This window comes from Sinocyclocheilus rhinocerous, unplaced genomic scaffold (assembly GCF_001515625.1).
Source record: "Sinocyclocheilus rhinocerous isolate Xijiao unplaced genomic scaffold, SAMN03320098_v1.1 scaffold539, whole genome shotgun sequence".
NCBI classification, from domain to species: Eukaryota; Metazoa; Chordata; class Actinopteri; order Cypriniformes; family Cyprinidae; genus Sinocyclocheilus; species Sinocyclocheilus rhinocerous.
Window position 1 is genome coordinate 583,485 of NW_015653003.1, and position 16,402 is coordinate 599,886.

Here is a 16,402-nt window from a genome sequence, read left to right on the forward strand (position 1 = left end):
GTGCGGTGTGGTTGGCTTGTTTTGGGTTTGTGGATTGTAGCCCATATCTCTGGTCCCCCCAAGGATCCCTATACCCTCTTCTGGGTATGGTCGTCAGAGCGCCCCACTACCGCCCCGTCTCGCTCACTTTGCCTCGCTCTCAAAGAAGCAGGATTTGACTCACTGGTGATCAATATTTATCATCCCATGCGTGAAACAGGCAGATGTTTGGAGATTCCTTTTCAGAGACGAAAGAGTTCTCTTGAGTGAAAGGGATCAATGCACTTTCCTCTGTGTGTCCCTGCTCAAGCTCTTCCTGTAGATGCTGACATGCTCCTCTCATCTACCTCACCAACCCCAGGGATGCCAATGTCCCTCCTCTGTCTTGTTAGCACTACGCTTATGCTAAGGTCCAGAGACCAGCGTACTGCTGATGAATGACGTTGACTTTGTGTTAGACAACAGAGTCTTGATTGGTAATTGATTTATTCATTTGTAAATGGCATTAGGTATCCGTTCATTTAAAACCCCATGCTAACTCTCGTTCATTCTTTCACTACAGCATTTGCAGCAGCACGAGAACGCTGTGGAGGGCGAGTCGTGCTACTACCACTGTGTTCTGTGTAACTACTCCACCAAGGCCAAGTTGAACCTCATCCAACACGTCCGTTCCATGAAGCACCAGCGCAGCGAAAGCCTGCGGAAGCTGCAGCGCCTACAGAAGGGCCTGTCCGAGGAAGAGGAGGAGTTGAGTGCCATCTTCACCATTCGTAAATGTCCGTCTGCCGACACAGGTAAGAAGCAAAGAATACAAGTTTGTATACTCATCTGATCTTCATGGGGATGGTTCCTTCTTTAGTAGTTGTGGCGTTCCCCTCTTTTGAAACTGAGAGTGGAAAATTCCCACTCCATTCATAATTCAGACTTGATAATTGATAGACATTGCATTGTAAATGGGCTACAATGTTCATTATAGTACCATTTCAGATCCGGTTACCAATAGAGTAGATTCTTATGATGGCACCATAGTCACCTGGTTCTTCAGACCTGGTCATGCGGCATCAGGTGCATGGGAGTTAGTGAAATGTTTCTAAGTGAAAGAGGACAGCACATCTTAGGCCCCTGGGCCATGCCTATGACATCACTGCCGTGGCTCCATGCTCCATTGATGACTGATAAGGCGAGAGGATCTCCTAAGGACAATGGCGATCTGGCACAGCACGTTCATTAATACGACTACAGACAAACAATCATAGATGCCATTAAGCTCCGAACGGCAAGGGGAGGGGGCGCCAAAAACAAAAGGCTGGGGCCGAGGCCTTACTCAGGCCATACGTTAGTTAGCCATTAAAAATACAGAGCTACAGTCAATTAACACACTGTTTCAGCATGGATTTGGTTTTCTAATCATTTTGACTCTTGTGCCCTGACAAAAGACTTCCATTGTGCGTTGCTCCCCTCCCTCCCGTGAGCCAGGCGGCCCGACCGGCTCTTAGTGTTGTGTTGTTTGTGGGGGGGGGAGAGAGAGAGAGAGCGAAAGACGACGGGGGGAGTTGGCCTTTAAAAAAAGACGCTTTATTCCGAGGAGGCAGGGATAATGAAGCCAGCGGCCGGGAAATTGCGCAAAAGGCAGTCACAGATCTGAGGAGAATCATTAGAGAACATATTTAGCTGAGCAATTAAGGACAATTAAGCTTTCTGCTCGCTGCACTCCAAATATGTTAATGACTATAGTACAGTGGACAAGTGAACATGCAAAGGCAATAGGAAGGCCCACTTAGGTTAAAAGGGTGGGGGTGCGGGAGATTTAGAGTGTGTTTCTGGGTAGGTGGAGGTAAAGAGTTCACAAACAAGTCTGGTTTTCTCTCTCTTCCTCGTGCTCTCTCTCTTTTTTGGTTGATGTAGCATTTATTTATATATTTTCTTGGCTAACCTTTGATGTGCTTTAATGGATTCCCTTGTTTGTGAGGCTGGTTGGAGGTTAGGTAATGACTCCTGCAGTAGGGATGTGTGGGCAGAGCAGCATGCAGTCGCTACACGCACACACACACACACACACACACACACACACACACACATTTGCAAACTTCTGCCATCTTTTTTTTCTAGTTGCAGCAATCCAGTCGTACCCCCTTGACGTCAAATGAGCCAACAACTCACAAACAACACATTATGTCTGCCATGTGGCACAACTTTTCCAAACTCTTCCAGGATTAGTCAGATGAGATGTTCTTTGTAGTGAGAAATGGCTGCGTTCTTTGATGATGGCTGATTGCGTGGCAATGCAAGCTTTTTGATGTATTTAATTACTGGCTTTTTCTTGACTAGATATTATTGAATTTCTGTACCTTCAGGAGAGAATATGTAGGTGATTAAGGCTGAGGTCTAGCCCAGTGCTGACTGGGAAATACTGATGAAGGACAAGGTTAGTATAAATCGACCAGCAGCTCAAAAGGGAACCAGGCTGCCTCTTATTATCAGCTATTGTTTCCTACGCAGACAGAATGAGCGAGAGAGAGGGGTCCCAGCATCTCTGTCCTTTGATAGCTGATACCTGCTAACTGACGTCAGGATCAGGCCTGTGAGCGCTCTGTTAGGGAGGCTGGGTCTTCAGAGAGGAACCGCTGTCCTAATAGCCTTTGACGCTTTGTTTACCAAACGGAGCAGGCTGCAGTCGGAGTGTTGAACAGCTGATTGATTGCCCTACAGATGCAGGATCAAACTCAAGCTCCTGTCGGCCAAGCCGTGGCGCACTGCTCAGCTTGAAAACAAGTCCCATCCCTTTAAATGGTGGGGCCAAAGTTGGATATATAAATAGGTATATATATTTAAAGGTCAGTTAAATTAAATGAGGTGTGTAATAAAGAATGTCGGCCCTCTCCGTCTGCTCCAACTCCCTGCTTCGGCATCTTGTTCGAATTACGCTGATAATGAACATACTTCTTCATAAGCGAGTACGAAACATTGCTAATTCCTCACTGCCGTCCACTGCGCCTATGAACCCACCCTCCCCCAGACTACCTTTACACTTCTTAATGTCCTGCCCCCCTTACCCAACAGAAACCATTCCCTGATGGTGTAATATTTAATTTCCTCCCCGCTAGCTCTTCTGAGGCACTGGGCTCTTTCGTGTGGTTGAGGCACGATTGCTAAAGTGGCAGAAGGCTCCCCTGGTTGTTAAAACAAAGCTGGCCCTGGATTTCTGGGTCAGCTAGGTAGCAATTCCCTTGGCTGCTGCCTTGCGGTGTGCAGCTCTGTTGGGCTACTTCCCCAAGCAGAGCTTTCCTATACCCCAATTTTCTCACCCCAGAGTTTCCAAAGACCCTGAGAACCACAATGTGGATTGAGAAGTTTTTCGAAACCCTTAACTCTAAGTATTAAACTTCAGCATATAAGTCATCGTACACCATTTGTGCTATGGACATGAATTATACCTCAAATCATGTAGCTTGTTGAGGACAGTTGTGATTTAAAACAATTAAAACATGTAGTTTTCAATTGTTCTGGAGTTCAATGAGATTAAAACATAATATGCAGAATGTCACATGAACTGGGATATGCGACTGCAACCTACAACTCAAAATTTTTTGCCGAACACTTAGTGTGGAACTTTATGAATTAAGAGCCCCCAGTAATGCACATAAACCAACAGATACAGCACTTAAATAGTTCCCAAATTAAGGCTGCACAGCCACCCCTGAGGGAGGTCTTTCGCATCTCTCTGTAGAACTGTCACATTCCATTTTCTGGTCATTTGTTACCAATATCAATGAGGATCATTTAAAAAAAAGATCCATACCACTAATTCAGAGAAAGTGCGCCATAGCAGATGCTGTTGATGAAAACAATTGATTGTGGAAATATTGATTAGCGTTGTTTTCAGTTCTGATCCATATGGTGTTATGATATTGTTTTCTCTCAGAACTAACCAAGTTTAGGCTTGATTAAAATAGCCAATCACCCGTGAATACATGCCAGCTAAGCATTATTAGACCCATAACGAACACAATACAAGGCATTCATATATGACATTATATACACACATGTACAAATACATTAAATCTGTGTGGTGTGGTGTCTGGACGCGAGTGCAGTTGGTGTAGTCTGGGTTTCTGTGCCATATTTTTTTATTATTTTTATTTTTTGCCCTCTGATTTGCCCACAGAGTGCCAAGGCGGCAGAGTTTCCCATCCAATTAGAACAGTGTGTGGATAAAAGGCAGGCATTGTTTTAATTCCTGCCCCCGCGTTGAAAATGTGCTGCTCAAGCATGCCATTCTCTCACTGGATGTCCATTTGTCATTCTTAACCCTTTCACTTACCACAACACAAAGGAGCTCTCTGCAAGAAGGGTTTCCCAAAATTATAAAGCTCAGGCGCCCAAGACAACACGCACTAACACATGCTTACACAGACACAGTCAGGTTCCCGAGTATGTGTGTGTGTGTGTGTGTGTGTGTGTGTCTGAGCTTGATGTGTGGGAAGAGACACTACAGCAGCAGATGACAGGTTTTATGAGTGATGTTCACCAGGGCATATAGCTGGGTGACACATTGGGGTCTCTCATTTCAGAAGACTTAATGGACTGAAGTTTTTTTGAACATTGCAGACTGACAGATACAGGAGAGAGAGAGAGTAAGAAAATAGGTAAGTGGAATTGGAAGATGGTTAGTTGGCTTTTTGATGGAGCTACAGGCCTTTGGGTGGCATTGCTTACAGCCAGCCTGGAAGATTTGTGTATGTTTGTAGGAGAGAGGAGAGAAAGCTGTTTTGGAGTGTGTACACATTGCAGTGGCACTGCGAATTAGCTGCTGATGTAAATAATTTTCAGTCGCAGATGGCAGTGCCATGATCGCTGAACTATGACGTGCTGCAGGAAATCCCTGTCTGTAGACATGGGAACAGCGGCCTGCTTGGCTTCTCATGCCAATTGTAGCCCTCCCCTCTCAGTGCCCAAGTGGGGGAGGGAAATGCACTAGAGACTCTGAACTAAACTTTGGCTGATCCAAGGGTCAATTATATCAATGTTGTTTTTGTTATTGTTATTGTTGTTGTTGTATCTAAATAATGAAATTTGTACTTACAATGACTTGAACACACCTCTTTTCTGATGAGCATGTTTTTAATTTTTTAATTAAAATTCATTTTGATCGCTTTTTGAAGGCATAAAGTCAAAATGTCAAGGTGAAAGAATTGTCCTGATATCAGAATGAAGAAAAAAAGCCTGTTATTATTATGATTAATTATTATTAATTATTATAATTTTCATATTTCAAAAATATAATATAATATTTATATATAAAATATATACATATAATTTCATGTATATAATTTTATATAATATGTATATAATATATAATATGTCAAATGTACATAATACGGTTTTTTTTCCTTTTCAAATTTTTGACACTCTTATATGTCACTGGCCCCTAAAGTAGGTTTGCATTTTTGTCTGTCTAGACCATGGGAAAGAGTATCCCAGTTTCTCCCTGTTCCACCAAGCATTGCATCTCTCTCCTTTCACTACAATTTGCCACAAGCCTCGTGAATAGTATCAGCTATTATGCAAAAATATATTGCATGCACAGATTGATGCATTATTAAATCAAACGCTGGATGTTTGCTGGGCTCTTTGCTTTACTTGCTAAAGCCCTTGGACAGCGGACATGATATGTCAAGTGAGAGGAGAGTCGAGCAGTGTTCAAAAGTCCTTACCTTTATTTTTACTGGTCTGGAATGGTACCCTAAGCTCAGAGAGGTGTGTGTGTGTGTGTGTGTACACATTTGTATGTATCTGTTTCTTATTGACTGGGGCCGCATGTCTCTATAAAGCACATAAAGCATGTACATTCTGCAGAAGAAGAGGCGCTCTGAAGGCTGGCTAGGGCTTTCCAGGGCAAGGCTCGTGTCTGGACCCGGGGCCCCGTATAGCCCTGCAGACAGCAACCGGGCCTGGAATGTCCTATCATTTTTACATGCTTGTTAAAATGCAAAGTAAACCTTCCCAGAAACAGGATATTATAGCCGCTAACCACGACCCCCACGTCCCAACCATGCCATGGTACATCTGAGTAAAGACAGGGCAACTCATGCAACAAACATCATTGAGGCTTCTTTTAATAAAGTCTGGTATTGCAGGGATGCTGCTAGAGATAAGAGGAAGCGGTTCGATTGGCAAGGGCCCCTCCAATGGCCTGGAGGGCCTGGGGTCAGCTCTTCTTGGACGTCTGTCCCCTAATCCACATCTGAAGGGCACAGCCCAGCAGAGGAAATTGTTTTTAGTCCGCTGAGCGTGCCACAAATTTCATAAATTTTTTCATAATATTTCATTGAAAAATATTAAAATGAAACTGGCCCTTTTATTAAAGTGATGGCTTTATGGATTTTCCACTCAGCGCAACGTTGGGCAGGGCTCATATGTCCACGCCAAGCTCACGCAAGGAAGTCTTTTCTTTGCCGGTTGGTTTATAGACAGCCTCTGTATAAATTCCTTCCCTGGCTCATCCTGCTACTGCAAATTGACCGGGAAGCAGCATTTCTATTCTGGGATTGTCTGCAAATCAAAGCAGATTGCGTGGCGATTTCTTCTGCCGTTTTACTGGCTGGGCCCGGATAACTCTGACCATTGGCTGCCCTAAAAGGGAGTTGCTTGGGTCAAACGGAGGGCCTCAAAGCAGTACGTGTGTGTGGGAGAGAATGTGTTTATGTGTATACGTCGAGTGTGCATGTTTAAAACAGAGCCTGTTTCTTTGCTCCATTTCAATCTGGAGATGATAAGAGGGTGTAAATTGTACAGGTGCAGCAGATTTGTATTGTATACAGGCTCATATGCTCACAGACACCCAATTAACACGCATGTGGGTTTTCACACACCCACAGTGGGGTCCTGCGTGTGGGTGAGAGAGGCTTCCTCTGTCATCAAGCCCACTTCAGGGCCCTCCATTTCAGGCCGTTGCGAGGTGCACTGCCCATAGTGAGCGTAGAGAGCATTATAATATTAGTTTCTCTCCCCCTCTTCATTCCCTTCACCTGTCATTACGAGACACTCTCCCTGAAAGCTGATCCAAAAGATAGACAGTCCATCAGGAGGCAGTCATCTCATTTGTACTTACCAAACGTGCTAATGAGTTCTATTCCGGGGCTTGGAGGCTGTGGTGGGGAGCGCAAGCGGGGCGCGAGGGTTTCGGGTGGCAGGCTGAAGGCTCGCGCTCGTCCTGTGTCAGTCAGGGCACTGAGACCGCAGAGGACAGGAACTGTCAGTCATGTGTCCAAGCTGATATGCATGTATGCATGTTCACAAACACACAATACAATTAAAATCTGATAAATGAAGAGTTTAAATGTAAAGATAATTGTAGTCTTAATAAATGTGGAGCTCTTCTCCAAGTATTCTGAAGTGATCTTTTGTATGTCAGACATTAAGAAATCACTGGCTGTACATTCATATAGATTTTTCTTTTAGTTATGGATGTCAGTTACACTTGAGACTGAAGCCAATGGGTTTCTAGCTGCTCTCAGATTTGGCATTTGATGCCACGCTGCTACTTCAGTGAGACGGGTGATTTTTCCCTCAGAGTTTCATCAGTTTGGTGTGACCACAGGCTGTAAAAAACACAGAGGGATTGAGAGATGGAGTTTTCCCATCGCCGATCAGAGACAGTGAAAGTTTTAGATTTTTGTCTTTTTTTAATAAGCTGATTTGTCCCCTCTAGAGAGGAAGTGAAAGATCAAAAGCCATGATCTTTGGCTGTGGATGAGCTGCCTGTGTCTTCAACATACAGCTCTGACAGCAGAATGCCCTCTTTCTCCGACTGCGGCTTCTCAGGGCAACTGGCACAATCCCTCGCTGATGGGAAGATGCACGTTCATCATCGCAGACATGCTGTCTGTTGTTTTGCGGCTAGAGCACAGAAGATCGGGCTCTCACACACACATGAATACTGAAGAGAGCCATCTTGTCCCTCCGACCTGCCAATTAGAGGCAGCCAAGCAGATGGCACTGATGAGAGAAGCAGGAATAATTCAATATTCCACCCTGCTAACCTTTACCTGTGGAGCCGCACGGCAGCCATTGATTCAGCCCTTGCTTGATTATTCACACTCAGCCCAGAGGACCGAAGGAGCGAGTGACACAAGTGGGGATGGAGGGATGTTAGGGAAGGCAAGACGGCTGATCAATGTGACATTAGTATATTCTGACAGGGGTCTTTGAGGGGAGCAGAGGCAGGATTCCTACACAAAGGTGCCATCATGTTCGCTCCTTGTATGTGCCCGGCAAAACTTCACAGGCAAGAAACAGCGATTCTCACACTGTAGGCCATCTCAGGGCTTATCGATTCGCCACACTGTAACATGTGGTTAGCGTTGTTGATGAATACTTCTGATTAGTCTGCATACTACTGCAGAGGCGTTCTGGGGCAATACGATGCCCCTTCAAGGCCTTACTTGTCCAAAATGGACTCGACCAGATTCCTGACAGAGTGCGAGGTCTGTTTGACCAGATGTGAGGGCTCCTTTGCCCAGCAATGGTCGGAGACAAGCTGCTATTTGTTTTTGACAAACTGGGACATTCCTGGAGTTTGACTGGGCCAGATTTATGACGTCTCAAGCTTTCACACTATCTCTTTGTCTGCTTGGACTCTGTCTCTGTCATTTCTGTTTTATTAGCTGCTAGCAGACACATTCTCACTGCAGCCTGTTCAGATGGGTCTGAGCACACTGATTGATGATCTTTAGACAAAGACATTTAGTGCAAAGTGAATGTTGTGTATTTATTCTAGCACCTTGTGTCTTGTTGGACCACAACTTGTCACGATATCTGCCACGACACATCAAAGACCGAGCTCTCGTGAAAAGAATCAAAGCCATTTTTGCAAGTCTTGGTGTCAATTTATGGCCATTTGGCTGTGATCACACTTTATTTTAGCCGTATTTTACCAGTCCTACATAAAGACAGCAGAACAATAGCACTACTGAGCCCGAATTTCCCTCTTTCTTTGTTTTACACATTGCCTGTTAAACGCTTACTGCATATGCAATCATTGTCTGTTGATTTCCAATCCTTGCTGCAGTTTACAAGCTTTTTTGCCCTTTTTATTGCGCTGAGATTCTTGGCATGGTCATTCACTGAGGTCTTAGAGTGCATTTTTTTTTTTCGGTTAGAAATTAGTTTTAAAGACACAGAGAAGGGAAGGGAAGAAGGCAAATATGTCGGAAGGTTCCAGCTCAAGCCACCCTGACCAATTGAAAGCATTAAAGATGAATAATCCACAGTTCAGAAAGCAAGCAAAGGTCAATTTTCATGCTAACTGCTCAGTCACCGTACAGGAGTGCTCTGCGTATCGAGTCAATTCAGCTGTGCCATACAGTCAAGAGGGAAAGACACGCAATTCTAGCCCCACTTCAGAGCCGTGTGACACTGCATTAGAGCGAGTGCCGATATAAAAGCTGCCCTCTCTTTTCTCCCCTCATTCTCTATGGTCAATAACTCTGTTGTGAAGACTTCCTTTAAGTTCTTCTCATTCTGAAGGACTAACAATCAGCTCATATGGCCTTAAAACTTTGCAGCTTTTTAGAAATTGAGTTTTTTATCACTAGATATTAAGTTTTATAATGTTCATATGTTTCGTAACTCTCATGCAAGCAGTTAGCATACCAGAAACACTCTTGAGGGCCTTGTTCTCTCTCACTCTCTCCATATTTGCCCTCCTACATATGTAGGGGGTGCAGATGGAGATGGTGCAATGTAGAACTTAAATCAGAATAAAGGGATTTAATTTGTGTGTCTCTGTTCCCTGCTTATCTGAATATTCAAACAGGCACTAATAGTGTCTCAGAAGGGTGGTTGAGCAGACAGGGACGGACATTAGCATGAACTTACCAGAATCACTCCGCTCTGTCTTTAATGAACCAATGCTGTGGAGCAGCCATAGAGATGACAAGCCAACCCGTGCCTATTAAAGAAAACATACTGTACACACACACACATGCTCGCTTCACATCTACTAGTCCTTCAATTTCAAATCCATTCCCATGGTGTCAGTCATTTAAACCAGCTCAAACCAGACACATCAACAAATGATGAATAATACAGCGAACCTCTGTTTATCGCTGAGCATAGCCTAGAGACTTGAACGGTTATTAGCAGAGTGTAATATATTAATAGTACATAGCATTTCTCAGGCCAGTCAAAATGAAGTGAGGAGACATATTTTAAAATGTGTCTTTTGCGTGTATTTGCCGAATATCGCACACAGATGTAAAGGAGGTGGAGATGCTCACAGAGAGGAAGGGAGGGGTTCATGGTTGGGATGGAGCTGCAGAATAGGTGTCCGGAACGGGTTGCTGTCAATCACGCCTTGCCTGCCGCTAATCTGCTCCTGGTTTAGATTCCGAGGTGCCTGTGTCAGTGGCAGGGAGGAATAAGGCAAAAATGGACCCTTTTTTGTAATGTAAAACGGGTGAGAAAATCTAATTGGGAAGGGAGGAAAGAGCGATGTCTCCTTTGTTTAAGGGTCGTCCGCAGTCACTTCGCAGGCCCTATTGTGCACAAACTCACAATAGCATTAATTTGTGCTCCTGGCCCGGGTTCTTCCTTTCTCAGCTTCGCTGTGCAGTCAGCTCCTGTTCGTTCCACTCTGTCTCCATGCTTCACCTCCACACCCCAACAGAGCCCAAAAAAAAAGGGTGGCTGAGAAACAGAAGTCCCCATGTCAAAATCCTATATATGCACCCTTTTTTTTGTTATTCGGACCCATTAAAAAAAAAAAGCAAATTCTTTCGGGCTTTGTCTGTTCACCATTTCCCACCTCCAGGAAAGTTTTTTTCTCAGAGAAATCCATTTCTCCCCAAATGTTATCTGATTTCAGGCGTTCAGGATTTTAATGAGAAATGATTGAGTTTTGATTGCTCAAAGAGTTAAGTGCCGCTCTAGCCATCAATACAGAGCGAGTTCCCGGCCACAAGAGATTTCGCTTCCGAAGTCTAAAACTGCTCAACTCCCATCCAGAGAACGTGAGGGGGAAGGACTATGACTAGTAATAACTGATGAGCAGATAATTAAAAGCACTTCACTGCTGATTTTATTATTCTTTAAGATAAAAAAAGTTCAACCCAAACACTTTCAAGTGGATCCGTCTGCCAGAGGAAACCCTCAGAAGGCATTGGATGCCTTGTTTGTCCTAATGGCTGAGCTCCAAGTCATTTTGAGTCCTAACTGTATCTGACTGATCAGCCGGATGATAGTGTAACATTGTACTTGATCATAAACAGACTTGACTCGAGTGATTCCTCTCAAGTGCGACAGCTGCTCCAGTCGTCTTGTATCTGAAGATAGGAGCCATCTTTAAATTAGCTCTTGAACGTTGCTACTAAAGAAGTGCTCATAAAGCATATTAGATCCTCTTTCAGATGTTACATGTAAATGTGGTGTGACTTAGCACCCTGCTTTTTACTCTGAGTAAGCAGGAATTGAAAAAAAATGTGACACTTAAGATCTGAAGCTATTGAAATAATATGAAAATCATTGCAATGAGTGGCAGCAAAATAAGATGCTGGGTTTGTCCGCTCGTACTGGGCCACATTGAATGGCAGATGGATGTCCAAAGAATGACATCCCCTATCTCTCTTGCAGATTTGCCCCTTGCCCTCTTCTTTTGTGCTAATTGAATAATGACTAACCTCGTCATATTTAGTGCACTATTAATGGCCCCATGCCTTGTGCAGGTGTAATCATGCGTGATAAAAAATGGGCCAAAGTTACTCAGCTACATGTAGTCTTGTGCACATTAAAGTGTCCTTTTTTTGTCGGAAAGGTCATTCATAACTTGGTTGCGCCGTTGATGTACAGTGAGAGATATTGATTGATTAATGCATAAGTGCTCGGAATCCATTTGGCTCAGTGAAAGGGAATGGACCTCTCTCACTCTCTCTCTCTCTCTCTCTGTCTCTCTCTCTCTGTCTCTCTCTCTCTGTCTCTCTCTCTCTCTCTCTCTCTCTCCCTGTCTCTCACTCTTTATATTTTCACCTCTGCCCCCATTGTTCGAAGGGCATCATTTTTCGCTGGCTGGGTTTAAGGGACAAAAGGCCTGTTTCTGCCAAGTAATGCATTCAAAGGAGCATTGATTCTCATCAGTGTCAGTTGAATTACTCTCAAACCCCTGACAAGGATTGCTCTTATTTTAACCTCCTGTTTTTTCTGCCTAAAGAGAATTTCCTGCCCCAAACTCCCCCTCTATGTCCAAACGAAGGGGCCTGTTCCAACCATAGGTGCCTACCATACATGAATAAATAAGGTTGCGTTGGATGCGAGTATAAAACGCAGGTCCTATTTGACTTGTGTATGCACCCACACTCATTCAGAGCTTCCTGGACCTGTGTGTTCATTTATGATGCAATCGTTCCTCCTCGGCTGTTACTATAGACTGTCGTGGGGCATTAAACCATGCCACTGCTGTGCGTCCATTGTCTGACCACAGATTAATTCTGCAAAGACATGGATATGCTCCCCAACAAATGCTGTGAAGCCCCCCAGTCTGGCCAGGAGGGCTTTTTAGGACAGGGTCAAGGGGTCAATACCTTTGCGCAACATGACAAGCCAGGAAAGAGCTTCATTAGCCTGCTCCTTGGCAGGGAACTCTGTGAACCAAGCTCCTGAAAAGCGGCCCTCCTGCCTGAGAAGCTGAGAGAAACCCCAGGCCTGTGAACCCACTCAGCCCTGCAGCTTTCATCTCCTCTGGGGAAACCTCCATTACATGCCCTGACCCTCTGGACTGATTACTGCTACTGATAATGCCCGTATACACACACACATACTCTGTGATATCCTGCTAGAGTTTGCCCAAAGTGAGTAGCAAAAACGAATGATTTGAAGGCAATAGCTGCGGAATATGTATGCAATTAAAAGGAAGAAATGCAAGTTGTGTTTGATAATGTTGTTTCAGATTAGTTTTCATCAAATGCGATCTTTTAGGGAAAGATAGCTACATTACAGCAATACTTGAATACCGTAATCACCCTACTGTTGAAAGGTAATTTTTCTGGAATATATGGAGAGTCACCGCATGGCCATTTGTGCGTCTGGTTTAACGCAATGAGAAACAACATATTAATGACAAGGGCCATTCAACAGCGGAGGCAGTGGGCAATATCTGAATTAGCCCTCTTACACTCATGGTAAAATTGCATTAATGCCGCTCTCAGCTGTCATTCTCTGAAAAGCCCATCTTTAAGAACTTTGCTTTGGGGAATGAAAAACAATCATATAATGGTATAGTAATTTATGCAGGCCAATGTTTTTCAAATGTTGTAGTAATTATGAGAAATACTCTTACTTTCTCCTGCACAGGCGTGGAGAGCGAAATCTCATTTCCGAGGGAAAAGCGGGGAAAAGGAACACCCTGAATAATCATTGTGTTTAATGCTCTAGTCATAATCCCAGGTTTTATGATGGTTTTCTAATGATTTTCTAATGATGTTAAATATTAGTAGAGAGTGCAGCTATAATTTGAATGCAGCGGTCGTTTTTGCAATGCTCTATCAGCGCACCCGATTGCAACAGCAATGAATATTGCGACGGGGAATAAGATTTAGGGTCCATTCCTTTTGGTGTTTTATTTTGCCGTCTCCCTGTCCTCCATAAATCCTCATCAGGTCCCTTTCCCTATTCCTCCCGCTGAAGCCGCCGCCTTCACCCACGCTTCCCAGGTGGGAACGCAATTAGGTGCCGGGGCCATTTCATTCAGTGCCACTGTCTGTCTGCTCGCTCTCTGCAGTTATTTGTACTGAAAAAAATATTTAAAAATGCCCCTCTCAAATGAGTTGCACCAGCCCTGGTGGAGCAAGCACCTCAGTGGTCCCCTGGGAAATAACAGCATAAAAAAGAAGGGAAGGGAGGAGGTGGGAGAGGTAAAGGGATTGGAGGGGGGGTGGAAATGGAATGGACCGAGAAGGAAAAAAATGCTCTGAATGGCTATCAAATGAACGCCGGCAAAAGCGAGGTCCCTGATGACTGGCAACGCACAGCAAAATATGTATTGGAGACAAAGCCTTTGTCTTCTTCCTGGGCCCCTACAATGAATTACACAACCCCCCCACCCCAACACGCCACCACCCAGCTTTTTAATTAAATGGCTGCTGTTCCATCTCTCTATCCGTAGCTCCCCATTACAGAGGCTAGATAAGGGATTGCTATCTGTAGCATGTTAAGAAAGGCTGCTGGGCAGCCAAGCCTCATGAAATTTGTCACAAGATCTCATTTTCCTCATTGCCAGACGTGATGCTTATAATTGATGTGAAGGCAGTAGTAATTTATTGGCCGTCTGCAATTATCATCCCCTACGAGCTGGGGGTTGTGACTGCAATTTAGATGGTGTGGTGGGGTGGAATGGGGGGCAGCAAAAACAAGACGGGAGGGGGTGCGTTGTGTGCATCAATGCAGGATCCTTTTGTAATTCCTTCCTTTCAAAGCCATGATCACCTGAGGATCTAAAGTAACATCCTGATGCTTTGAATGAATGAGGCATGAAGAAATAGTGTAAAGTCAGCACATCAGATTGGAGCTTGCAATTTTCTGAAAGCTCTTGCAACTTTTTTGTGCAACGTGCATCAGACAGGCTTCCATCGGTACCTTTTCCTTGCGGCCTGTCCTAACACCTCTTCCTGACTCCTGGGAGTCTTTCTAATGCAGTCATTTGAATAGTAAAGAGGATCAAGGACTTGTACTCTATCGGTGCAAAATGCAATCAAGGATATATTATTACATTTTAATCAATTCTTGAATGTATTTTCCTTATTAACTTTTACTGGCAGATCTAATTGAAAAAAGAAAAGAAACCACAACCAAGGGCAAGTGGACACTGTATACCATGAAGGAAATGTATCCATTCAATGTGAAATAGCCAGAAATCAATCTCTTTTTTTTTTTGTTTAATGTTCACTCGCACTGTTTTGATTTTCATCTGTCTCAAGTTCATTAATTTCCCTTTTCTGGTCATAACATTAAACAATCGATAAATAAATCCTCCAATTGCCAGTATGAGCCGAGAAGCTGCTGCTTTAAAAACAGGCAGTCATTAACACAGAAATATCATTAGTGATTTTAGACTGAAATGAGTGTTTGGGGCACGTGAACTGTCTGGGAAAGGGTTTGTGTGTTCATTAGCAGTGCCCGCTGTGTGTGGGTTGGTATGTAGTGTTTATCTTTTGCCTTGTCCTTATTTACACCCGTCAACATTTTAAGGACGACTCTCTGAAAATCACCTCTATATTGATCCAGACATGCATGTGCATATTTAGCGGTTTTTGAAACCGTGAACATGCAAGACGCGTTTTTGATTCACCTGTTTTATTGTTAAGAGTACAGTTAGCTTCCTGCGTCTTGTCTCTGCTACACTTTGATGTGCATCTCATAAGTGGGATATTGTGGAGAGGTTGATCAGAATCAGTGGTTAGCGCAGTTTCTGCCGTCGCAAGCTGTCATGCAGACGGCCTCCAATGGCAGCGGATGATGGGTCTGTCACCACCCCTCTGCACAGAGCATGCTCAGTGCATCACGGGAACTGAGGCGGTTTGTTTTGTACAACCTGTACGCCTGTTGTGTTGCAGCCAAATTAGACTTTCAAATCACCCGAAGTCAGTGGGAGACTGAGAATCTCATCTTTTTTTCCCCCGTTTTTTTTTTCACACCTTCATGCTATTATCTTTATGGTATAGAAAAGCATGCTTCAGGCAATCAGCATGAAATTGTTAATTGCTCAGCCCACTTACATGTCGCCCAGGGGACGGAGTCTGGGGGAGCTGCCTGAAGGACACGGATCGTGTGAGTGACTGGGTGCCAGCCGAAGCGCCTGTGTGCATATGCTTTCGTAGGCAAACTAGTCTGAATCCATTCTTTCCCTTTGCATCACTCGTTCCTCTGACCTTGATCTTCTCCTCGCAGTCACTGCTTCTGCTAATGTGCACATCTGAGCTGCCTTGGCTTCGACAGTGCCCTTGTCTAATGTCAGAATGTCTCTGGAAGCCTGGCAGCGTGTGAGTTCAACTAACCTTTGTGCTAGCCCTTATTCAAGTGTAAAATATGCTTTTCAGGAATGTTGTTTGTAGACTCTGATATGTGTAGTCTGAGTTAAAGGGAAGGCAGCATATTGGGAAGATGCCTCTGGGACAGTGTGCTCCGGGTCGGGCTGTCATGGCTGTGCGGAGAAATGTGCCAGTTGAGTCATTTAGAAGTGAATGAGCCGCTCGGGCAGATGAACTCCAGCAAAATGAGTCTCTCTTTTAATGGGACTCTAGGGGAGTTTGGATTCCCCATCTTCTCAGGACAACCTCATTTGATGTGCAACATTTGACCAGTGTTCCACATATACTTCAAGTGGCTTTGAGAAGAAAATGGAAGGAACTTACAAAACAATTACAAGAAATTGCAA

At 44.2% G+C, this 16,402-nt stretch overlaps 1 protein-coding gene across 4 annotated transcripts in view; it reads left to right on the forward strand.

The window, feature by feature from the left end:
* Positions 1-16,402, forward strand: part of LOC107715462 (zinc finger homeobox protein 3-like) — a 349,927-nt gene that overhangs the window by 282,123 nt on the left and 51,402 nt on the right. For all 4 annotated transcript variants that reach the window (XM_016521610.1, XM_016521608.1, XM_016521609.1 and 1 more), the window contains one exon: positions 542-773. In XM_016521610.1, the coding sequence (XP_016377096.1) occupies positions 542-773 (232 nt within the window). The remainder of the gene's footprint in view (positions 1-541; positions 774-16,402) is intronic.